Below are 23,584 nucleotides of genomic sequence, written 5' to 3'. Positions count from 1 at the left end.
CCCGACGGGGCGGGCCCGGCGCGGCCGCACCAGGCGGGAGCGGCCGGCGTGGCGGGGGCGGCCCGGGGGGGGCACGCGGTGACACGGCGCTGAGTCAGCGGCTGGGGGGAGGGGGAGAACCCGCCGGTACCGGGCGGGGGGAGGGGCGGCGGGAAGGGGGCGGGGGCACGGCTGAGGCCTACACCCCCCCCCAGGCCCGACCGCCTCAAGATGGCGGCGGGGCGGGGCCGCTCTGGTCCTCGTCTCGGTGGTCCCGGAGGACTGCAGGGGGGCGGGGCCTGCAATGGGGGCGGGGCCGGCAGGGGGCGGGGCCGACAGGAGGGGCGGGGCCGACAGGGGGCGTGGTCTGCATGGGGCGGGGCCTGCAGGTGCGGCCGCTTGGTGGCGGTTGGGTGCCCCGGGTGAGCGGCGGGGGGCGTGGCCAATAAAGAGGGCGGGGCCAATAAAAGGGGCGGGGCCAGCAGAGGGGGCGGGGCCTGCAGGTGCGGCCGCTCTGGGCGCGCCTCGGTGCCCCGGGCGGACCGGCGGCCATGGCGGAGGGGCCGGACGGGCCGGACGCCTGCGGGGCGCTGCTCGCCTGGGTAAGGGGGGGCCGGGACCCCCCGGGACCCCTCCCCGAGGCCGTTGGGACCCGGATGGTGACCTCTGACCCCCCCTTCGGGCCCTGTGACCCCCTGGGGCTGCCCCACCCCCCGGGGCTGTGCCCCCCCCCCCTTCAAGTGTCCCCCCCGAGCTGTGACCGCCCCCGGGGCTGTGACACCCCCCCCCGAGCCGTAGCCCCCCCAGGTCTATGCCCCCGTTCCTGGGGCTGTTCCCCCCCCCCAGGGCTGTGCCCCCCCCCCTTAAGTCCCCCCCCACTTTGCTCTGGGCTCCAGTGCCTGAGGGGGGCCGTGACCGGCTGTAATTTGGGGGGGGATTTTGGGGGGGGGGGGACACGACTTCATTCCCTTGGGCCCCCAAGCTTTCAGAGGGGGGATACCCTCTTTGGGGGGGGCACTGATGTGGGTATAAGCCCCCTGCCAACCCCCCCCCGGATAGTTTTGGGGGTCACATAACCCTGGGGAGGGGTTGGACCCCCCCGTCTGTAAGGAGGGGGGGGGTCAGAATGGGGGCCGCGGCGCTTGTTGTCCGTTCCCAGCCCTCAGTGGGGTCGGGGGGGGGTTGCCAAGCTCCCCCCCCTTTGTGCCCCCCCCTTCCAGCTGCAGACCTTTGCCCCCCTCGCCCTGCGCCTCCCCCGGGACCTGGCCAGCGGCGTGGCCCTCGCGCACGTCCTGCACAGCATGTGAGTATGGGGGGGGGGGCGCTCCGGGGGGGGGGGTGCCAATACCCTTGGGGACCCCCCCGGGGCGGTGGCCTGAATTTGGCCCCCCCCCGTGTCATCGTCCCCCCCCCCAGCGACGCCTCCTGGTTCAATGAGACGTGGCTGGGCCGCATCCGGGACGGTGCTGAGGACGACTGGCGGCTGAAGGTGGGGGGGCACAATTTTTTTGGGGGGGGGGGGGACATGGGGGGGTGTCTCAGCCTCAGGGCCTCCCCCCAGTGGGGGGTGAGGTTGGTGTTGGGGGGGGGGGGGGGATTTTGGGGTGGTGTGGAGGAGGAGGCTGGTTTGGGGGGGGCAATTTGGGGGGGGCAGTTGGGGGGGGGGACAGTTTGAGGGACCCAGCGGGGGGGGGGCGTTCGGGGGGGGGGGCTGATTACGGTGGGCAGACCTGGGGGTCCCAATCTGGCGGGGGGCTCAGTTGGGTAGGGTAGGGCCGTTTTGGGGGACCTGACACAGCGCTGCAATGGGAGGAGGGGGCCTCGTTTTGGGGGTGGGGGGGGCCTCGTTTTGGGGTGGGGGTCCCACATTTCTCCTCCCCAGGCGAGCAACCTGCAGAAGGTGCTGCAGAGCGTGCTGGAGTACTGGCAAGATGTAAGTGGGGGGGGGGCAGGTTTTTTAAAGGGGGGAGGGTCCCTAGGATGGGCCTGACCCCCCCCCCCAATAAATTAATGCCCCCCCCTCAGGTGCTGGGGCAAGCGGTGGCCGAGCGGCACGTGCCCGACGTGGAGCTGGCGGCCCAGCGCGCCGACCCCGAGCAACTGGGCAAACTGGTGCGACTGGTGCTGGGCTGCGCCGTGAGCTGCAAGAGGAGGGAAGGTGGGGGCCTGGGGGGGGGTGAGGCACGGGGGGGCAGCCCCCCAAACCGCCGCCGTGCACCCCGTAACCCCCCTTGCCCCCCCCCTCGCAGAGCACATCCAGCGCATCATGACCCTGGAGGAGGCGGTGCAGCACGGGGTGATGACGGCCATCCAGGAGGTGGGGGCTCCGGGGGGGGGGGCTCGGGGCGGCTGCGGGCAGAAAAGGGGGTGGGGGGGGGGCACAGGGTGCGCCCCCCCCCGGTTCTGAGCCCTTCTGGGGTTTGGGATTGGCAGCTTTTGGATCAGGAGCCGGCGGAGACGATGGCGGTGGAGACGTACGAGAGCTTCGATGCGCAGGTGGGGGGCGGGGGGGGAAATATGGGGGAGATCCGGGGGGGGCGGATTTATGGGGGAGATCCGGGGGGGGGGGGGATTTATGGGGGAGATCTGGGGGGAGTGGATACATGGGGGAGTACTGGGGGGGGGGGGGCGGATATATGGGGGAGGACTTGGGGGTGTGCAAATATGGGGGAGAACCAGGCTGGGGGCTCAGAACAGGACGGGGGCAGTTTTGGGGTGTCGGGGCCCCCCCGGCACTGACGCCCCCCCCCGTTTTCTCTGCCCCCCCAGTCACGGCGCTATTACTTCCTGAGCGAGGAGCCCGAGGAGGCCGCGGGGCCCCAGCAGCGCTGCCTCGAGCTGGAGCAGCAGGTGGGGGCTCGGGGGGGCCCAGGGGGGTCCCAGGTGTGTGGGGGTGTCCCGGTGGGGGCCCCCACCAGCTTGCCCCCCCCCCCTTAGTCCCTGGAATTAAGCCGGGAGCAGCCGAGGTGCTGATTCCTTGCTGTAGTGGCTTCTCTGCTGTCTCGTATGAGGGTTGAGCAGAAGCCGTATGGGGCGGGTGGGCGCAGGGGAGGGGGCATATGGGGCGCGGGGGGGGGGGGGGGGGGGGTTGTTTGGGGGGCCCTGGGGGGGCCCGGCCACCCGGGTGCTGACGGTGCTGAGCAGGTGGCGGCGCTGCTGGAGGAGCGGGGCAGCCTGGCGCAGGAGAACCGGCTGCTGCGGGACGAGAAGGCTCGGCTGGAGGCCGACGCGGCCGGCGTTGCCTCCAAGAAGCTGCTGCTGCTGCAGGCGCAGGTGGAGGAGCTGCAGGAGGAGAACTACCGGTAGGGACCGGGGCGGGGGGACTGGGGGGGGGGGCAGCCCGTCTCGGTCCCCAACCGGCCCCCGGTGTCCCCCCCCCGCAGGCTGGAGAGCGGGAAGGAGGAGCTGCGGGCGCGCTGCAGCCGGCTGGAGCGGGAGGCGCGCGGGCTGCAGGCGCGGGCGGAGGAGCTCAGCACCCTGGCCGGGGAGGCTCGGGCTCTCCGCGACGAGATGGACGTGCTGAGGTGCGCCGGGGGCGGGGGGGGACCCTGCGGGGTTGGGGTGCCCCCGGGTGGGGGCTCGGAGCGCCTGGGTGGCTGTGCCCCCAGCTCTAGGGGGTGGTTCTGGGTGGCCTGGGGGTGTTCCCACGTCCTGGGGGTGTCCCCTAGGTGCTCAGGGTGCTTGGGTGGCACTGCTCCGTGTCCTGGGGGTGGCCCCTAGGTGCTCAGGGTGCTTGGGTGGCACTGCTCCATACCCTGGGGGTGTCCCCTAGGCTGCTCAGGGTGCTTGGGTGGCACTGCTCCGTGTCCTGGGGGTGTCCCCTAGGTGCTCAGGGTGCTTGGGTGGCACTGCTCCGTGTCCTGGGGGTGTCCCCTAGGTGCTCAGGGTGCTTGGGTGGCACTGCTCCGTGTCCTGGGGGTGTCCCCTAGGTGCTCAGGGTGCCCAAATCCTGCTGCCCCGTATCCTGGGGGTGTCCCCAAGTGTTCAGGCACCCTGCCACCCCTGCCCCGGTATCCTGGGGGTGTCCCCAGGTGCTCAGGGTGCCCCAATACTCCTGCCCCATATTCTGAGGGTGTCCCCTAGGTGTTCAGGGCACCCTGCCACCCCTGCCCCATATCCTGGGGGTGTCCCCTAGGTGCTCAGGGTGCTTGGGTGGCACTGCTCCGTGTCCTGGGGGTGTCCCCTAGGTGCTCAGGGTGCTTGGGTGGCACCCTGCTCCGTGTCCTGGGGGTGTCCCCTAGGTGCTCAGGGTGCTTGGGTGGCACTGCTCCATATCCTGGGGGTGTCCCCTAGGTGCTCAGAGTGCCCAAATCCTGCTGCCCCATATCCTGGGGGTGTCCCCAAGTGTTCAGGGCACCCTGCCACCCCTGCCCCATATCCTGGGGGCGTCCCCTAGGTGCTCAGGGTGCTTGGACACCCCTGCCCCATATCCTGGGGTTGTCCCCAAGTGTTCAGAGCACCCTGCCACCCCTGCCCCATATCCTGGGGGTGTCCCCTAGCTGCTCAGGGTGCCTGGATGTCACTGCCCCATATCCTGGGGGTGTCCCCTAGGTGCTCAGGGTGCCCAAATCCTGCTGCCCCGTATCCTGGGGGTGTCCCCACGTGCTCAGGGCCACCCCTGCCACCCCTACCTCGGCCACGTCCCCGGGCTCCCAGCCGTGCCCGTGCCCCTCAGGGCGTCGTCGGCGCGCGCGGGCCGGCTGGAGGCGGCGGTGGCGGCGTACCAGGGCCGGGCGGCGGCGGCGGGGCCCTGCGGCGCTGGGTGCGGGCGCTGGAGGAGCGGCACGCCGGGCAGCTCCGCAGGGCCGCCGCGCTGCAGCAGCAGCTGGGCCGGGCGCAGGCAGGGCGAGAGCAGCTGGAGGCAGCCCGCAGGCAGGTGGGCGGGGCTTGGGGCCGGGGGCGGGGCTTGGGGCCGGGGGGCGGGGCTTGGGGCCGGGGGGCGGGGCTTGGGGCCAAGGGGGCGGGGTCAGTGATGAAGGGGGCGGGGCGTGGGGTGGTGGGCGGGGTCTGGGTCTGAGGGGAGCAGCTGGAGACAGGTGGAGGTTTGGGCACAGGGGGCGGGGCTTGGGGCCAATGGGCGGGGCTTGGGGCCAATGGGCGGGGCTTGGGGCCAATGGGCGGGGCTTGGGGCCAATGGGCGGGGCTTGGGGCCAATGGGCGGGGCTTGGGGCCAATGGGCGGGGCTTGGGGCCAAGGGGAACAGCTGGAGACAGGTGGAGGTTTGGGCACAGGGGGCGGGGCTACAGGGCTAGGGGGCGGGGCCACAGGAAAGTAGGCGGGGCTAATGCCGGGGGCGGGGCTTGGGGGGCAATGGGGAGGGGGCGGGGCTTAGATCAGGGGGCGGGGCAGCCGTGGGTGACTGGCAGCCAGGTGCTGGGGGGGTGGGGCCGTGGGTGTGGGCGGGGCAGGGGGCGTGGCCGGGTGGGCGTGGTCAGCGGAAGCCCCGCCCAGGTGGAGGAGCTGAGCGGGCAGCAGGCGGCGGCGGCGCTGCAGGCGGAGCGGTGGCAGCGCGAGTGCAGGAGCCTGCGGGAGAGGTTCGAGGCGCTCAGCCAGGAGAAGGAGGTGCGGCCCCCCGGGACCCCCCCCCACAGTACCCCCTCCCGGCCCCTAAGCGCCCCCCCGCCCAAGACCCCCTCCGGCCGCTAAGTGACCCCCCCACGGAACTCCCCCGGCCCCTAAGTGACCCCCGCTCTGACCCCTAAGTGACCCCCCTGCTCCCCCCCCCTTGGCCCTTAAGTGCCCCCCTGGAACCCTCAGCCCCTAAGTGACCCCCCCGACCCCTAAGTGACCCCCCTGCCCCCCCCCCCGCCCTTAAGTGCCCCCCCCCCGGGAACCCCCAGCCCCTAGTGACCCCCCCAGGACCGCCGCCCGGCCCCTAACTGACCCCCTGTGCCCCCCCCCCCCGCGGCTGCTGGAGGAGCGCGATGCCCTGCGCGAGGCCAACGAGGAGCTGCGCTGCGCCCAGGTGCAGCAGAGCTGCCTGCGGCAGGCAGGTGGGTGGGGGCCAGGGGGGCGGCTTGGGGCTGGGGGGGGGGCGCAGGGGGGCGGCTTGGGGCTGGGGGGGGTGCGGGGGGGCGGCTTGGGGCTGGGGGGCGTGGGGGGCACACAGCTGGCTGGGGAAGGCAAAGGGAGGCACAGAGCTAACTGGGGGGACTGCTATGGGCTGGGGGGGTGCTAAGGGGGCTGGGGGGGCACGGTAAAGGGGCTCGGGGCTGTGCCCCCCCCCCCGTTTTTTTTGGGGGGGGGGGGGGGATGTATTTTTGCTCCTCTTTCATTTGGGAGGGGGAAACGCTGAGGAGCCCCTGGTGGGGGGGGGGGGGGCAGGGACACGTGGAGGTTCCCCTGGGGGCGGTTTGGGGCTGGGGGGTCACCTTGAGCCCCTCCCCCTCAAAAAATTAAGGAGTCTCCCCCCCTCCCTTCCCCCAGATGCGGGGCTGGACGGGGGCACGGCCCCAGCGGGCACCCTGGCGGCCGAAATCCTCCCCGCAGAGCTCAGGTGGGTGCCGGGGGGGTCCCAACCCCCTCAGGTGGGTGCCCTGCCTCTCCCCCTTTTTTCTGTCCCCCCCCCCCTAATTTTCTCCTGCCCCCCCCCCCCCCCCCAAGGGAGACAGTGGCGCGGCTGCAGCAGGAGAACCAGCGGCTCAGAGACCAGCTCCAGCAGCGCCCGCGGGATGCCGACCGCTACAGGTAGGGGGGCACAGGGGTCCTTGTCCAGCCCCCCCACCTCCATGTCCCCAATTGCCCCCCCTCAATGACCCCCCCCCCCCCGTGCCCCCAGGCTGGAGGCCGTGAGTGCCGCGGGGCTGCCGGCGGCGCAGGGCCCCCCCCGAAAGGAGGTGAGCGAGGTTTCTGGGGGGGGGTCCCCGGGTTTTGGGGGTGCTGCGGGCCCCCCACTTCACCCCTCGTCCCCTTGTCAGGTGGGAGCACTGGAGGAGAGCCTGGAGAAGCTGTAAGTATGGGGGGGGGGCGCTGTAAGTATGGGGGGGCACTGTAAGTATGGGGGGGCACGCTGGGACCCCCATGGGGCAGCGTGTCCCCAATGTCCCCAACGTGTCCCCCCACAGGGAGAAGCTTCACGAAGTGCAGGAGGAGGAGCTGGTGCCCCCGGGGACAGCACCGGTATGGGGGGGGGGCCCGGGGCGGGGCTGGGGAGGGGAAGAGGGGAAACTGGGGGGGCTGGGGGGAAATGGGGTTCCCCCTGGGGAGGAGGCAGCGGGAGCCGAGCCGCGCCTCAGTTTCCCCTTGAAAAGCCGGGGGTCGGGGCGGGTTTGGGGAGGGAGGGGGCAATTGTGGGCCCCCACCCCACTTGCCCCCCCCACCTATTTCTTGCCCCCCCCCAGCAGCACGGCGCATCGAGGAGCTGCAGCGCAGCCTGCGGCAGCGGGACGAGGCGCTGCAGGCCATGGAGCAGCGCTGCCGGCAGCAGGCTGAGCGGGCTCGCATGGTACGGGGCTGGGGGGGGTGTGCTGGGACCCCCCCCAGCGGGTCCGGGGGTCCGGGGGCCCCTCCCAGAACCTTTTGGACCCCCGGAGAGGGGCTGAGACCTCTCACAGCCCCTCTGTACCCCCAAATCCTTACCTGGGGTCTCGTATTTGGGGGGGGGTGGTTTGGGGGTGTCCCTTGGGTTTGCGATCCCCCCCCCCCCACGTTGGGGTTCGGGGGGGCCCCCACCTTGTGCCCCCCCCCCCCCCCCCCCCCCCAGGTGATGCAGGCGCTGGAGCCGAAGCGGCTGAGCCCCCCACGGCCCCCGTGCTGCGCGCCCTCCGCAACCAGCTGCAGGAGAAGGACGCCCTGATCCGGCACCTGGAGGTGAGGGGGGGTTGGGGGGGGGGGCTGGAGGGGGGGCAGCTCCAGCTTAACCCCCCCACCGTCCCGTTGCCCCCCCCCCCCCCCCCAGAACGACTACGAGCGGAGCCGGGCGCAGCGGGAGCGGGAGGAGCGGCTGCTGGTCACCGCCTGGTACAACATGGTGAGCGGGGGGGGGCAAGAGACCTCGGGGGGGGGGGGGGTGAAAATACCCCTGGGGGGTGCAAAGAGACCGGGGGGGGGGGGCGAAGAGACTCCTGGGGGGGTGAAAATACCCCTGGGGGGCAAAGAGACCGGGGGGACAAAGAGACCCCTGGGGGAGGTGAAAATACCCCTGGGGGGGCAAAGAGACCGGGGGGGGACAAAGAGACCCCTGGGGGGGGTGAAAATACCCCGGGGGGGGCAAAGAGACCGGGGGGGACAAAGAGACCCCTGGGGGGGTGAAAATACCCCGGGGGGGCAAATATAAATCGGGGGGGGCAAAGAGACCCCTGGGGGGTGTGAAGATACCCCTGGGCGGGGGCAAATACACTGGGGGGGGGCAAAGAGACCCTGAAGGGGGCGAGAAGATAGCCCTGGGGGGCGAGAAGATAGCCCTGGGGGGCAAATATAAATCGGGGGGCTACCGGGGGGGTTATTGGGGGGCTACAGGCGGTGGTGGTGCAGGTTAACGGGGTACAATGTTCATTTTGGGGGGGTCTCGGGCCCTGTGTGTGCCCCCCCTCACCCTGTGTGTGCCCCCCCCACCCTGTGTGTGCCCCCCCCAGGGCCTGGCGCTGCAGCAGCGTGTGAGCGAGGAGGGGCCCCGGGCGCCGCCCCCCCCGGGGGGGCTCACTCCTTCCTGGCCCAGCAGCGCTTGGCCACCATCGCCCGCCGCGCGCGGCCCCCCATGGCCGCCCCCAACCGCTGACGCCCCCACCCAGGGTCACCTCCTTCTTGGAGAGGGGGGACACGGGGGCACACACCCCCCCTTCGGGCTGGTCCCGTTTCAGGCTCTGGGCCCCAGCTGTGACAATTTGGGGGGCCTGGACCTCGCCCCCCCCACCCTTTTGGGGGGGGCTTTTAGCACTTCTATTTTTGTAACCCTTTTCCCCCAGGGGTTTTGGGGGGGTCCTGTCCCCCCCCCTCAGCCCCCACCCCCCTGTTTGAATAAAGCCACAAGCCTCAGGGCCTGGGGGGTTTATTCCTGCAGGGAGGGGGGGGGGATTCTCCAGGGGCTCGTATAGGGTTGAGTCACGTCGGGGGGGTGGGGGCACCGTTTGGGGTGCCCCCTCCCCTAAACCATGTTGTCGCCAGGGCGCAGGAGCCAGCCGGGGGGGGGCACTCCCCCAGGAGCACGGCCGTGTCCCCCCAAGGCTGTCCGTGTCCCCCCCCGGTGGGGGGCCGCGGGGGGGCTCGGGGGGTCCCCGATATCGTCCAGGGGCTGGAACTGCATCTCCTCCTTGGTCAGCCTGCGGGAGGCGGGGGTCACCCCAAAACGCCCCCCCACCGTGGGGGCACCCCAAAACCACCACCCCCGTTGCCTTAGGGGCACCCCCAGACGAGGCTGGGGGGTCCCGGGGAGTTTGGGGTCCCTGGGGGGATTTGGGGTCCCGGGGGGGGTTGGGGTCTCGGTTGGGATTTGGGGTCCGGGGGGGGGGGATTTGGGGTCCGGGGGTGGGCTTTGGGGTCCCAGGGGGAAATTTGGGGTCCGGGGGGGGGGCTGGAGTGCACCTTTAGGGTTCCTAGGGGACGTTTGGGGTCTCTGGGGGGTCGTGGGTCCCTGAAATTTTTTTGGGGGGGGGGGTCTGGAGGCCACCGGGGCTTTGTGGGGCCGTTTGGTGCTCCGGGGGGGCTCCTTGGGGCTCCCTTGGGGGTCTCTGAGCCCCGCAGGACGGCTCCCTGGGGGATCCCGGGGTTGGGGGGGGTCAGTTATTTTGGGGGGGGTGTCATTTTTTTGGGGGGGGGGCCCACTCACACGACGTCGAAGGCCGAGCCGCGGAAGCCGGGCAGGCGCAGGGCGGCGGTGGCGGCGGTGTAGGGGCGCGGGGGCTGGCGCTGCCCCAGTAGCGATCGCGCTCCGGCGCCGGCACGTCCCCGTACAGCTCGTCCACCGCCAGCATCGACACCTGCGGGCCGCCACCGTGTCCCCCCCGGCCCCAAAACGGGGGTCCCACGGCCCCAACCCCCCCCCCCCCCCCACGTACCTGGAAGTTGCGGTCGATGAGCGTGTTGGTCTCGAAGTCGTCGTCGTCCTCCCCGAAGGGGTTGATGAGCTGCTCGGCCACCTGCGGCCACGCGTCCCCGGGGTTGGGTCCCCTGGGTGGCACCGTGTCCCCCCCCCGTGTGTGTGTGTCCCCCCCCGTGTGTGTGTGTCCCCCCCCACCTTGAGCCAGCCGACGTAGAAGAAGAACTGGAGCAGGGTGAACACCGGCACCCCCAGGTCCAGCTCGTGCCCCGCGTAGCCCTGCGCCGGGTCCAGGAACTGCCGCCCGATCAGGCAGGTGACGAAGAAGGTGTACACCGCGATGGTCACCACCTGCGGGGACGGCCACCCACCGGGGACCCCCCCGCGTCACCCCTGGGCCCCTCCCGGACCCCCCGACCCTGCCCCCGTACCGCCACGGCCGGCCGTGTCCCCTGGGGGTTGGTGTCCCCCCGTGTCCTGTGGTGTCCCCTCGTGTCCCCCCGTGTCCCTACATCCCCGTCCACGTCCCCCCATCCCCATGTCCCCCTGTGTCCCCCCATGTCCCCCTGTGTCCCCCCATGTTCCCCCATCCCCATGTACCCCCGTGTCCTGCGGTGTCCCCCCGTGTCCCCCCGTGTCCCTACATCCCCGTCCACGTCCCCCCATCCCCATGTCCCCCTGTGTCCCCCCATGTTCCCCCATCCCCATGTCCCCCTGTGTCCCCCCATGTCCCCCTGTGTCCCCCCATGTTCCCCCATCCCCATGTCCCCCTGTGTCCCCCCATGTCCCCCTGTGTCCCCCCATGTTCCCCCATCCCCATGTCCCCCTGTGTCCCCCCATGTCCCCCTGTGTCCCCCCATGTTCCCCCATCCCCATGTACCCCCATGTCCTGCGGTGTCCCCTCGTGTCTCCCCATGTCCCTCCATCCCCGTCCATGTCACCCTGTGTCTTGTAGCGTCCCCTCATGTCCCCCTGTGTCCCTCCATGTCCTGCGGTGTCCCCCCGTGTCCCTACATCCCTGTCCATGTCCCCCCATGTCCCCTCCATGTCCCTCCAACCCTGTCCATGTCCCCCCATCCCTGTGTCACCCCAAGTCCTACGGTGTCCCCTTGTGTCCCCCCGTGTCCCTACATCCCTGTCCACGTCCCCCCCATCCCCATGTCCCCCTGTGTCCCCCCGTGTCCTGTGGTGTCCCCTCGTGTCCCCCCATCCCCATCCACGTCCCCCCATCCCCATGTCCCCCTGTGTCCCCCCGTGTCCTGTGGTGTCCCCTCATGTCCCCCCATCCCCATGTCCCCCTGTGTCCCCCCGTGTCCTGTGGTGTCCCCTCATGTCCCCCCATCCCCATGTCCCCCTGTGTCCCCCCGTGTCCTGTGGTGTCCCCCCGTGTCCCCCCATGTTCCCCCATCCCCATGTACCCCCGTGTCCTGCGGTGTCCCCTCGTGTCTCCCCATGTCCCTCCGTCCCCGTCCATGTCACCCTGTGTCTTGTAGCGTCCCCTCGTGTCCCCTCCTGTCCTACGGTGTCCCCTCGTGTCCCCCTGTGTCCTCCGGTGTCCCCTTGTGCCCCCCCATGTCCCCCCATCCCCATGTCCCCCTGTGTCCCCCCATGTCCTGTGGTGTCCCCCCCGTGTCCCTACATCCCTGTCCATGTCCCCCCGTGTCCCCTCCGTGTCCCTCTAACCCTGTCCATGTCCCCCCATCCCTGTGTCACCCCAAGTCCTACGGTGTCCCCTCGTGTCCCCCCGTGTCCCTCCATCCCCACGTCACCTGGTGTCCCCTTGTGTCCTCCCATCCCCATCGGTGTCCCCCCCCAGTCCCTCCATCCCCATCCATGTCCCCCCATCCCCGTGGCCCCCATCCCCGTGGCCCCCCGTGTCCTGCGGTGTCCCCGTGTGCCCCCCATCCCCCTCCACACCCCCCCGTCCCCCCCGCGCCCACCTGGGTGTAGACCAGGGGGACGCTGATCCAGTCGTAGTGGAAGAGGAGGCTGCACTTCGCCCTGAAGCGGTTCAGCTCCTGCCGGGGGGGGGCACAACAGGGGGCTTGGGGGGTGCTGGGGGTCCCCGGGGGGTCTTTGGGTTGGGGGGGGGGTCACCTCCATGAGCAGCTTCAGGGCGCAGTCGTCGCGCACCCGCCCCTCGCGCCGCGCCTGCCCCGCCAGCGCCCCGAACCAGGCGCAGGGCACCCAGAACTTGTTGTAGGGCGAGCGCAGCCCCTCCAGGCGCCGCCGCTCCTCCCGCGTCAGGAACCCTGCGGGGGCGCCGGGTGACGTCACCCGTGACATCACCCGCCGCCCCGTGACATCACGCTGCTGGCCTGGCAGCTGGTGACATCACAGTGTGTCCCGTCCCCCCCAACCCCATCCTGTGAGCGTTGGGGGGTCCCGATGGCCCCCGCTGCTGTGGGGTGCCCTCCGTGATGTCATCACCCCCTCCGTGATGTCACCACCCCCTCCATGATGTCATGGGTCCCAGAATGATGTCACTGTCCCCCCTTCCCCTCCCTGGACATCTCCACGTCTCTTGGTGGTGCCAGGAGCCTGTCACCGATGATGACATCACCACCCCCGTGATGTCATCATCAGCACCCCCACGACGTCTTCACCACCCCCGTGATGACATCACCACCCCCGTGATGACATCACCACCCCCAGGACGATGCCACCATCCCCCATGGGCGTCCCCGCCACGACCCCGCCAGCCCCTCGCTGCCCCTTTGCTGACGTCACACCCCCCCCAAATGACATCACACCCCCCAAAATGATGTCACACCCTCCCAAATGATGTCACACCCCTCCCAATGCCATCACACCCTCCCAATGACATCACACCCCTCCCAATGACATCACACACACACCCAAATGACATCACACCCCTCCCAATGACATCACACACCCCCAAATGATATCATACCACCAAATGATGTCACACCCCACCCAATGACATCACCCCCCCAAATGATGTCACACCCCCAAATGACATCACACCCCCAAATGACATCACACCCCCCAAATGACATCACACCCCCCCAAATGACATCACACCCCCAAATGATGTCACATCCCTCCCAATGACATCACACCCCTCCCAATGACATCACACCCTCCCAATGACATCACACCCCCCAAATGACATCATACCCTCCAATGACATCACACCCCCCAATGACGCCACCCCCCAAATAACACCACACCCCTCCCAATGATGCCACACCCCCTCCCAAGGAGGCCACACCCCCACCCCACTGACGTCACACACACCCCCCCCCGGTGACGTCACGGCGGGGCACGCACCGGCCTCGACCAGGTGGTCGGTGGTGGGGAAGCGCTTGTAGACGGCGGTGCTGACGGCGCGCAGCACCAGCAGGGCGGCCAGGCTGCCGTAGCGCATCAGCGTGTGCGGCGCAGGATGCGGCCCCGCGCGTCCGCCCCGTGCACGCTGCCCGCCACGGCCACCATCAGCCCGTCGGGCGCCGGCACGCTGCGGAACTGCCCCCACCAGCGCTCCAGCACCAGCGCCACGTAGAAACCTGCGGGACTGGGATGCACTGGGGGGCGCCGGGAGAACCGGGAGGGGCTGGGGGCAAGGGGAGGGAGTAGGGGAGGGGTGCTGGGGATACTGGGGGTGCTGGGAGCAACCCCGAGGGGCTGGGGGCAAGGGGAGGGGAGGGTGCTGGGGATACTGGGGGTGCTGGGAGCAACCCTGAGGGGCTGGGGGCAAGGGGGGGGTACTGGGGATACTGGGGGCACTGGGAGCAACCCCGAGGGGCTGGAGGCAAGGGGAGGAGAGGGTACTGGGGATACTGGGGGTGCTGGGAGCAACCCTGAGGGGCTGGGGGCAAGGGGGGTGGGTACTGGGGATACTGGGGGTGCTAGGAGCACTTGGAGGGGCTGGGGGCAAGGGGGGGGCGGAGGGGCTGGGGACAAGGGGAGGGAGCAGGGGAGCGGGTGCTGGGGATACTGGGGGCACTGGGAGCAACCCTGAGGGGCTGGGGGCAAGGGGAGGGTATTGGGGATACTGGGGGTGCTGGGAGCACTCGGAGGGGCTAGGGGCAAGGGGAGGGAGCAGGGGAGGGGGTGCTGGGGATACTGGGGGCACTGGGAGGGATTAGGAGCACTGGGAAGGAGCACTGCGGATACTGGGGACACTGGGAGCACCCAGAAGGCCTGGGGGTGCGGGGAGGGGGACTGGGAAGGGGCACTGGGGATACTGGGGACAATCGGATGGGGCACTGGGGATACTGGGGGCATTGGAAGAACTGGGAGGGGCTGGAGGCATGGGGAGGGAGCAGGGGAGGGAGCACTGGGGATACTGGGCACACTGGGAGGGATTGGGGGCACTGGGAAGGAGCACTGGGGTTACTGGGCGCACTGGGAGGGGCTGGGAAGAGGCACTGGGAGGGACTGGAGGTGCTGAGGAGAGGCACAGGGGGCACTGGGGACACAGGGAGGGGCCGGGGGTCCCGGGGGGCACTGGGGACACCGGGGGGTCCCGGGGGGCTCTGACCGAGGACGAAGGAGACGGGGATGAGGTTGGCCGACTTGTCGCAGTACAGCACCAGCTTCTCGAAGAGCCGCCGCTGCGGCTCCGACAGCAGGAACCTGGGGGGGGCACGGCCCCGTCACCACCTGCGTCCCCAGCCCCCCCCCGTGTCCCCAAGGGGCCACCAGAGCAGGGGCGATGGCCCCAAATGGCCCCAAATGGCCCCAAATGGCCCCACGCCTCCCCACCTGCCCCAATGCACACCACGCATCCCTGCACCCCCGTGTCCCCACCATGGCCCCACGGCCCCAATCCCCCCCATGTCCCCAATCCCCCCCAATCCACCCCAATATCCCCATTCCCCCTCCCCCATCCCCCCAATCCCCCCCCAATCCCCCCAATCCCCCCCAATGTCCCCAATCCCCCCCACATCCCCCAACCCCCACGTCTACCAATCCCCCCAATCCCCCCCAATCCCCCCAACATCCTCATTCCCCCCAATCCTCCCCAATCCCCCCAACATCCCCATTCCCCCAATCCCCCCAATCTCCCAATCCCCCCGACCCCCCAATATCCCCATCCTCCCTATCCCCCCTATGTCCCCAATCCCCCCCACATCTCCCAACCCCCCCACGTCCCCCAATCCCCCCAATCCCCCAATCCCCCCCAATATCCCCATTCCCCCCAATCTCCCCCAATCCCCCCCAATATCCCCAATCTCCCCCAATCCCCCCCCCATGTCCCCAATCCCCCCACATCCCCCAGTCTCCCCCATGTCCCCCAATCCCCCCCCAATCTCCCCCAATCTCCCCCAATCCCCCCAATCCCCCCAATCCCCCCCAATGTCCCCAATCCCCCCCACATCCCCCAACCCCCCCCACGTCTACCAATCCCCCCCAATCTCCCCCCAATCCCCCCCAACATCCTCATTCCCCCCAATCCTCCCCAATCCCCCCCAATCCCCCCAATATCCCCAATCCCTCCCAATCCCCCCAATATCCCCAATCCCCCAAACCCCCCAATCCCCCCCCAATATCCCCATTCCCCCCAATCTCCCCAATCCCTCCATTCCCCCCAATCCTCCCCAATGCCCCCATTCCCCCCAATCCCCCCAATCCTCCCCAATCCCCCCATTCCCCCCAATCTACCCAATCCCTCCCAATCCCCCCAAGCCCCCCCACGCCCCCCCCCACCGGTAGGCCAGGCTGAGCCCCAGGTAGGCAGCCAGGAAGAGCAGCAGCTCGCGGTACAGCAGCTTGTAGATGCTCCCGCGCCACAGCAGCAGCAGCTGCGAGAAGCCCCCGAAGCGCGCCGTGGCCACCCGCGACGTGTAGGTCACCGTCATCGCGACCCCCCCCCCGCCGCCCGCGGGACAGCCGGGCCCTGGGGACACCGGGACGGGACCCTGAGGGCAGCCGGCGGGGAGCAGAACGGGGTCCTGGGGGCAGCAGGATGGGACCCTGGGGGGGCCCGGGAGGTGGCGAAATGGGGGCCTTGGGGGGGGGGGGCAGCGGAGTGCTGGGGACACCCACGTGGCACCTTGGGGACAAGGAAACCCTTGGGGCACAAAAATGGGACGCTGGGGGCAGCAGAATGGGACCCTGGGGACACCGAACCCCTGGGGACACCAAAACAGGATCCTGGGGACACCAAAACAGGATCCTGGGGACACCGAACCCCTGGGGACACCCACGTGGCACCTTGGGGACACCGAAATCTGGGGACAGGGAAACCCTTGGGGCACAAAAATGGGACGCTGGGGGCAGCAGAATGGGACCCTGGGGGCACCAAAACGGGACCCTGGGGACACCGAACCCCTGGGGACACCAAAACGGGACCCTGGGGACACCGAACCCCTGGGGACACCAAAACAGGATCCTGGGGACACCAAAACGGGACCCTGGGGACACCGAACCCCTGGGGGCACCCACGTGGCACCCTGGGGACGCCACAAGGGCACCTTGGGGGACATCCAAATCTGGGGATGCTGAAGCCCTGGGGACACCGAGCCCCTTGGGGCACTAAAACAGGACCCTGGGGACACCAAAACAGGACCCTGGGGACAGCAGAATGGGACCCTGGGGACACCGAACCCCTGGGGACACCCACGTGGCACCTTGGGGACGCCGCCAGGGCCCCCTGGGGACCCCCAAAACCCCGGGGACACCAAAACCCCGGGGACACCAAAACCCCGGGGACACGCGGCACAGCCGGGGGGTCCCCAGGGGACACGCCGTGGGGCACAGCCCCCCCGAGGCCGCCCGCCGTGCCCCCCCCCCGCGTCCCCACGTCCCCACTCACCTGCAGGACACCTGCGCGAGGCACGGCCACCGCGGGTCTGGGGCCACCGTCCCCGTGCCGCGGCCCTAAATACCTCGGGGCCCTAAATACCTCGGGGCCGGCCCTGCCCCGGGGAGGGGGGCGGGAATCTGCGTCCACCCCCCCCCCCAGGCCAGCTCTGGCCGGGTCGCGGGGACAGATCGCAGCGGGACGGGGACGTGGGGACATGGGGACATTGCCCCCCCCCGCCCCCCCCGCCTCGTTAATCAGCCCCGCGCTAATGAGGGTTCCCCGCGTCCGCCGGGCTCGGTGCCAGCGGGTGCTGACGGTGCCAGGCTAAGCCCCCCCCCCCCCCCTCCAAAAAACCCCGCAGAGCCTCGTCTCCGCTTCCCAAATTTATTATTTACACGAGGTCCCCGCCTCTGCCCCCCCCCCCAGCCCGGGGTGGGGGGGGGGGACAGGGACAGACAGAGCGGCCCCGGGGGTGCCGGGGGGCCGCGGTGCTGGTCGGCCGCAGCCTCGAGGCAGGGGCTGCGTAAAAGGGGTGGGGGGTCGTGGGGGGGGGATATAAATATTGCCTGCCCCCCCCGGGGGGCGTGGGGGGGGCGAGGGGCTATTTGGGGCTGGGGGGCTGGTAGGGGTCCAGCAGGAGGGAGGAGAAGGTGTTGACTTTGTCGGCCCCCCGCACCTCGTGGGGCAGCAGCGGCAGCTTCACGATGTGGAAGTCCTCGTACAGGTCCTCCATCTGCGGGGGCGAGGGGGGGGGCATGGGGGGGCCTCCAGTGCCCCCCGGGGCTTGGGGAGGGACCCAGGCTCCCCAGTCCGCACCCCCCCCAATCCCTTCTCCTCACGCTGCCCCCACAAACTGCTCCTCGCAGAGCCAAGGGGCCCCACGGTCCCCAAATCCCCCCCACTCCCCAAATCCCCCCACTCCCCAAATCCACCCCCCAAAAACACCAGGGCTCCCCCAAACTCCCCCCCCCAAAAAAAAGCCCCCTCTCCTCTCCCCAAGCCCGGCAGGGTCCCCAAACTCCCCAAATCCTCCCCCAACTCCCCAAATCCCCGCCCCCACTCCCCAAATTCCCCCCCCCAAACCCTGGGCACCCCCAAACTTCCCCCCCCTCCAAAAAAAAAAAACCCCCTCTCCCCTCCCTAAGCCCTGCAGGGTCCCCAAATCCCCCCCAACTCCCCAAATCCCCTCCAGCTCCCCAAATTCCCCCCCCCCCAAACCCTGGGCACCCCCAAACTCCCCCTCCTCCAAAAAAAAAAGCCCCCTCTCCCCTCCCCAGGCTCTGCAGGGTCCCCAAACTCCCCCAATCCCCTCCAGCTCCCCAAATCCCTCCCCCACTCCCCAAATCCCCCCCCGCAAACCCTGGGCACTCCCAAACGTCCTCCCCCCAAGCCCTGCAGGGTCCCCAAATCCCCCCCAACTCCCCAAATCCCCCCCCCCGCTCCCCCAAATTCCCCCCAAACCCTGGACACCCGTATCTCCCCCCCTCTCCAAAAAAAGCCCCCTCTCCCCTCCCCAGCCCCTGCAGGATCCCCAAACTCCCCAACCCCCCCCGCGACCCCTCTCCCTTCCCGTAACCGAGCACACACCCACGCCGGGGACCCCAAAACCCGTCCCTTTGTCCCCCCCCGTTGCCCCCCCCCCCCGCGGTACCTGGTCCAGGTACTTGGCCTGGATCTTGTGGCGCGCCTCGCACATCTTGCAGGGCCGCATGGGGGTCGGGGAAGACGAGCTGGTTGACCACGATGTTGTGGGTGTCGATGCGGCACTTGGCCAGCTCCTGGATCAGCCGCTCGGTCTCGTAGAGCGACAGGAACTCGGCGATGCAGACGCAGATGAACGTCGTCTGCTCCTGCGGCCGGCCCCGCGCGCTCAGCGCCCCGAAGGGACCCCGAAGGGACCCCCAAAGGGTCCCCAAAGCGCCCCCCCCCCAAGCCCCGAGGCACCCCCCCCCCCCGGGGGCAGGGGCAGGATCCCCGCAGGAATGCGCACCGACCGGCCGGCCCGGCCTGCCCGCGGCCCCGGCCCCCTCCCAGCGTCCCTGTCCCCCCCCCCCCCAAATTCCCCTTCCCCCCCCCCCCCCCCCCCCTGTCCCCCCCCAGTTCCCCGTCCCCCCCAATTCCCCGTCCCCCCCCCAATTCCCCATCCCCCGTCCCCCTTCTCAAGTCCCCGACCCCTCCCAGCATCCCCCCATCCCCCCCAATTCCCCATCCCCCCCACGTCCCTGTCCCCTTCCCCACATCCCCCCTGCTCGTCCCCCCCCAGCATCTCCACCTCCTCCCCCTACAACCCCATCCCCCTCCCCATGTCCCCGTCCCCTTCCCTGTGCCCCCCCTCGTCCCCCCCCCAGCATCCCTGGCCCCCTCCCCACCTCCCCGGCCCCTCCCCATGTCCCCAGCCCCCTCCATGTGCCCCCATCCCCCCCGCAACCCCCTCTTACACATCCCCCCAGCATCTCCACCCCCCCCCATGTCCCCGTGTCCCCCCCACCTCCCCGTCCCCCTCCCCAATTCCCCATCCCCCCACGTCCCCATCCCCTTCCCTGTGCCCCCCCTCGGCCCCCCCCAGCATCCCTGTTCCCCTCCCCACCTCCCCAGCCCCTCCCCGTGTCCCCACCCCCCCCATCCCCCCCCTTACTCACCCCCCAGCATCTCCACCCCCCGCATGTCCCCATCTCCCCCCCACCTCCCTGTCCCCCTCCCCAATTCCCCATCCGCCCCCATATCCCCGCCCCCCTCCCCGATGCCCCCTCCCCCTGTCCCCCCCGCCCTCTCCCTCCCCACCTGTCCCCCTCCCCACCTCCCCCCCATCTCGTCCCCCCCCCAGCCCCCCGGAGCCCCCCCCGCACGCCCTCACCGGGTCCTTGAACTGCTCGCTGACGGAGCGGATGACGGGCAGCGTCTCCTCCAGCTTGGAGGCCAGCTGGTCGGCGTTCATGTCGCCCAGCCCCAGCATGTTGCACATCTTTTTTTTGGGGGGGGGGGGACACACACAGCGGCAAGGTCCCCACGCTGCCCCCCCTTCAGAACCCCCCACACTGCCCCCCCCGCAGATTTCCCCATGCCAAACCCCCGAGCTCCCCCGCCCCCCCCCCCCGCGACGTCCTTGCAGCGCCCCCCACGTCGCCCCCCACCCCGTAAAGACCCCCCGCGCCCCCCCCCCCGACCTGGGAGATGAAGGGGCTGATCTGGTTCTTGATCTGCATGAGGCGCCCCAGCCCCCGCTCCACGATGGTGGGGAAGTTGAGCAGCCGCAGCGTGTGGCCGGTGGGCGCCGTGTCGAAGACCACCACCGAGAAATTCATCCCCTTCACCAACCTGCGGGGCCGCGGGGGCGCTGAGCGGGGCCGGGGGGGTGCTGAGGGCCCCCACGCCCCCCCACCGGCCGGACAGCCTCACCTCATCACCTCGGCGTAGCTCATGGCCTCGTCGATGCCGGGGAAGGCGCTCATGGCCTCCTGCATCATCTTCTTGCCCATGCTCAGCATGTTGTCCTCCTCGAAGAACTCATCGGGCAGCTCCGCCACCCCCAGGCTGGGGTCGATCTCCTGCGGAAAGGTGGGGGGGCGATGAGGGGCCTGGGGGGGGGCTGCGGGGGGGCCGGGTCCCTCCCGGAGCTCACCATGGCGAAGAGGTTGTCGTAGCCCTTGACCTTGGTGGGCACCTTGGAGAACTTCTGGTCGAAGGCGTCGGAGATGTTGTGCGCGGGGTCGGTGGAGATGATCAGCACGCTCTCGCGCACCTTGGACAGCTGCACGGCCAGGCTGCAGCTGGGGGGGGCACCGCTGGCACCGGGGGGGGGCGGCCCACAGGACCCCGAGCCCCCCCGACGGGGGCTCCAACGCCCCCAACCCCGCTAACGCCCCCCCAGCCACCTCCCCCTCTCCCGGGCCATTTTTTCCCCCTCTGTGGTGCAATCTCACCCCATCCCCGCCCCGGAACCCCCGGTTCTCCCTGCCCCCCCGATCCCCCCCGCCCCTCGTGGTCCCCCCGACCCCCCCGATCTCCCCGTTCCCCTTGGTGCCCCCCGTTTCCCACCGGACCCCGTTCCCCCCGACCCCCCCCGATCTCCCCGGTCCCCCCCTCCTCCTCCAGGGCCCCCCGTTCCCCCCAGCCCCCACTGTTCCTACCGTTCCCCCCTTTCCCCTACGATCCCCCGGTTCCCCCCAACCCCTCCGTTCCTCCCGGTCCCCCCCCCCCGTTCCCCCCGATCCCCCCGATCTCCCCGGTGCCCCCCCCCGTTCCCTCGGTCCCCCTCCGATCTCCCCGCCCCCCTGACCCCCGCCGATTCCCCCTGCTCTCCCCGTTCCCTCCAACCCCCCCCGCTCTCCCCGCTCCCCCCCCGTTCCCCCCAACCCTCCCGCTCTCCCCCGTTCCCCCCGGTCCCCCCCCGCCCCCCGGTCCCCCCCGCCCCCACCTGCAGGTCGTTTTCCCCACGCCGCCCTTCCCGCCCACGAAGATCCACTTGAGGCTCCGCTGCTCGATGATGTTGGCGAGCGTCGGCTCCAGCGGCTCCACGTCGGGGGCGTCCTCGAACTCCTCCGCCTCCGGCCCCCACCCGCCTGCCGCCGCCGCCGCCGCCGCCGCCATCTTGCCCCGCCGCCGCCGCCGGCACGCCCGCCCCCCCATTGGCCGCCGCGCCGCCTCGCCCCGCCTCCCTCTCTGTTTGATTGGCCGCCCCGCCTGCCCATCCGCGGGGAGGCGGCGCGAGACCGGGCGGCGTTGCTAAGCAACGCCGCCCTCCGACGTCATCAACCGGCGCCGCCGCGCCGTTCCCGGCGTGCCCCGCGCGCGGCGGTCGGGGCGGACAAGATGGCGGCGCGCGGCGAGGAGGGGAGGCCCCGTCGCCGCCCCCCGGCCCCGGCGGCGGCGTGAACGTGTTCGCCAACGACGGCAGCTTCCTGGAGCTCTTCAAGCGCAAGATGGAAGCGGAGCAGCAACGGGAACGCGAAGCGGCGGCGGCGGCCGAGGCCTCCGGTGGCTCCGGGCCCGGCACGCAGCGCCCGGCCGACGGCGCGAAGAGGAGCGGCGGCGCCCTCGGCTTCGTAAGGACGCGGGGGCCGCGGCCTCCTCCCGCTCCCCGCCCTGCCCGGGCCGCCCAGGCCCCGTGCTGACCGGGGGGAGCCGGTCCCGGTCGGAACGGCCCCGGCGGGGGGGGGTGGCGGCGCCCCCGGGCTCGCGGCCGCCTCCCGGTAACGGCCGCTCCCCCCCGCCCCTCCCCTTACCGGAGAGCTGCTCCCCGCCCGCTGCTTCCTCGGTTCCCGGTTCCGCCCCGGTGTGGGGCAGAGCCACAGGGGTGGGGGCGCCCCGGGGGGGGCACCGCGCCCCTCCCCCTCCCGGCACCGACCCCCTTCCCCTCCCGGTAAAACCGGGGCCACCCTCGGCGTCTCCTCACTGCGGGGACGTCCCCTCCCCGCCGTCCTCCTCCGGGGGGGGCTGCCGGAGCCCTCCCGGTGCGGCGGGCGGACGGACGGACGGACAGCCCCCCCGCGCCCCGGCCTGACGGACGGCCCTCCTGTTCCGTTGTGCAGGGGGCGACGCTGTCCCCGCAGCTCCGGCCGCGCGCGTAACGGTGGCAGTCTTCTGTCCCTTCACCCAGGTGGGCAGGCGGCGAGGCGGGAACAAGCTGGCCCTGAAGACCGGAGTGGTGGCCAAGAAGCAAAAGACCGACGAGGAGGTAGCTTTGGGGGGGGTGGGGGTCCCCGTGCCCCCCCCAGGGGGGCCCGTGCCCATCCGGGGGTGCTGGAGGAGCCCCGGGGATGTGCGGCTGCCGCCTCGGGGTGCCCCTAAATCCTCTGGAGGTGACGCGGGGGGGGGGGCTGCTCCCTGCTGGGTGCTGAGCTCTGGGGCTGGGTCCCAGCCCCCCCCGGGACACGGGGCCGGGCCCTGCCTCAGCTCTGGGTGCAGTTTGTGGCCCCCCAGGGACAAACGGGCAGAGGGGGCGGGGTCCTGCCTCCCGCTTTGGGCCCTTTTTGCGGTTTTTGGGGTCAAACGGACGAACAGGGATGCACGGGGATGGGTCCGGCCTCAAATTTGGATCCTTTTCGCGGTTTTTGGGGTCAAACGGACGAAGGGGGCAGGGCCCTGCCTCAGATCTGAGCCCGGTTCACGTCCCTGGGGGACAAAGGGACAAATCGGGATGGGTCCAGCCCCAAATTCGGGCCCTTTCCCTGGTTTTTGGGGTCAAACGGACGGACGGGGCAGGGCCCTGCCTCGGGTCTGGGTCTGGTTCTCGTCCCCGGGGGACAAACGGGCGGACGGGGACGGAGGGGGCCAGGTCCTGCCTCAGCTCCGGGTCTTTTCCATGCTCCCCGGCCGGCTGGACCCCCCGGACCCCCCCTCACCCCCCGGCCCCCCCTCACCCCCCCGTTCCCCCCCCCCCCGCAGGTTTTGACGAGTAAAGGCGACGCCTGGGCCAAGTACATGGCGGAGGTGAAAAAGTACAAAGCCCACCAGTGCAGCGACGACGACAAAACCCGGCCCCTGGTGAAATAGGCGCCGTGCCCCCCCCGGACTGGCCCCTTGTACATAATTATTTAACGGGGGGGGGGGGGGGTTCCCTCCCGGCGTTTTTTATGTCCCAAACCGCCCCCCACGCCCCCGCCGGGCTCCAGGACTCCACGCCGGCCGCAGACGCCTCGGGCTCCGCGCCCCCCCTGGCCCCGCCGCTTGCACCGCCGCAGGAACCCGTTCCCCCCCCCCCCCCCCCCCCCGGCTGCTCGTTTCCCCCCCTCTCCTCCCCCCGGCTTAATTTTTGGGGTGGAACGCGGAGGAAGCGAGGGGGAGAGGCGCCGCTGTCGCTTCATTAAAGGCCTCGGAGGTTTTGGAGCCGCCAAGCGTCTCGGGGGCGTTTTTGGGGA

The 23,584-nt window shown here is 70.9% G+C and overlaps 4 protein-coding genes across 4 annotated transcripts; 2 read left to right on the top strand and 2 right to left on the bottom strand.

Annotated features, from left to right (window-relative positions):
- The first annotated feature begins 325 nt into the window (after nt 1-325).
- On the top strand, nt 326-8,686 carry HOOK2 (hook microtubule tethering protein 2). Its single transcript, XM_066986446.1, is given in 23 exon segments — nt 326-581; nt 1,200-1,282; nt 1,396-1,468; nt 1,862-1,912; nt 2,005-2,137; nt 2,229-2,296; nt 2,413-2,475; nt 2,749-2,829; nt 3,124-3,281; nt 3,363-3,503; nt 4,655-4,725; nt 4,728-4,855; nt 5,431-5,541; nt 5,885-5,972; nt 6,406-6,475; nt 6,583-6,666; nt 6,758-6,815; nt 6,897-6,928; nt 7,044-7,098; nt 7,320-7,423; nt 7,682-7,788; nt 7,877-7,948; nt 8,553-8,686. Coding segments are annotated over 21 exon segments (1,707 nt in total). The 5' UTR covers nt 326-530; the 3' UTR covers nt 7,686-7,788; nt 7,877-7,948; nt 8,553-8,686.
- A 366-nt stretch (nt 8,687-9,052) lies between these two features.
- Nucleotides 9,053-16,926, bottom strand: BEST2 (bestrophin 2). Its single transcript, XM_066986445.1, is given in 10 exon segments — nt 9,053-9,236; nt 9,743-9,893; nt 9,972-10,052; nt 10,151-10,303; nt 11,893-11,970; nt 12,050-12,204; nt 13,247-13,349; nt 13,352-13,482; nt 14,460-14,554; nt 15,629-16,926. Coding segments are annotated over 10 exon segments (1,731 nt in total). The 5' UTR covers nt 16,408-16,926; the 3' UTR covers nt 9,053-9,231.
- A 320-nt stretch (nt 16,927-17,246) lies between these two features.
- On the bottom strand, nt 17,247-21,348 carry GET3 (guided entry of tail-anchored proteins factor 3, ATPase). Its single transcript, XM_066986447.1, is given in 8 exon segments — nt 17,247-17,460; nt 18,379-18,435; nt 18,437-18,577; nt 19,582-19,689; nt 19,892-20,042; nt 20,124-20,272; nt 20,347-20,494; nt 21,142-21,348. Coding segments are annotated over 8 exon segments (1,059 nt in total). The 5' UTR covers nt 21,315-21,348; the 3' UTR covers nt 17,247-17,328.
- Nucleotides 21,349-21,472: 124 nt separating this feature from the next.
- On the top strand, nt 21,473-23,330 carry TRIR (telomerase RNA component interacting RNase; the record flags this gene model as incomplete). The annotated part of the gene is made up of 3 exons (XM_066986409.1): nt 21,473-21,769; nt 22,324-22,401; nt 23,112-23,330. Coding segments are annotated over 3 exons (483 nt in total), but the record flags the coding sequence as incomplete, so codon positions are not given.
- Nucleotides 23,331-23,584: the final 254 nt, after the last annotated feature.

This window comes from Anser cygnoides, chromosome 34 (assembly GCF_040182565.1).
Source record: "Anser cygnoides isolate HZ-2024a breed goose chromosome 34, Taihu_goose_T2T_genome, whole genome shotgun sequence".
Lineage (NCBI taxonomy): Eukaryota > Metazoa > Chordata > Aves > Anseriformes > Anatidae > Anser > Anser cygnoides.
The sequence above is the reverse complement of the archived record's forward strand: the minus strand, read 5'-3'. Positions and strand labels throughout refer to the sequence as shown.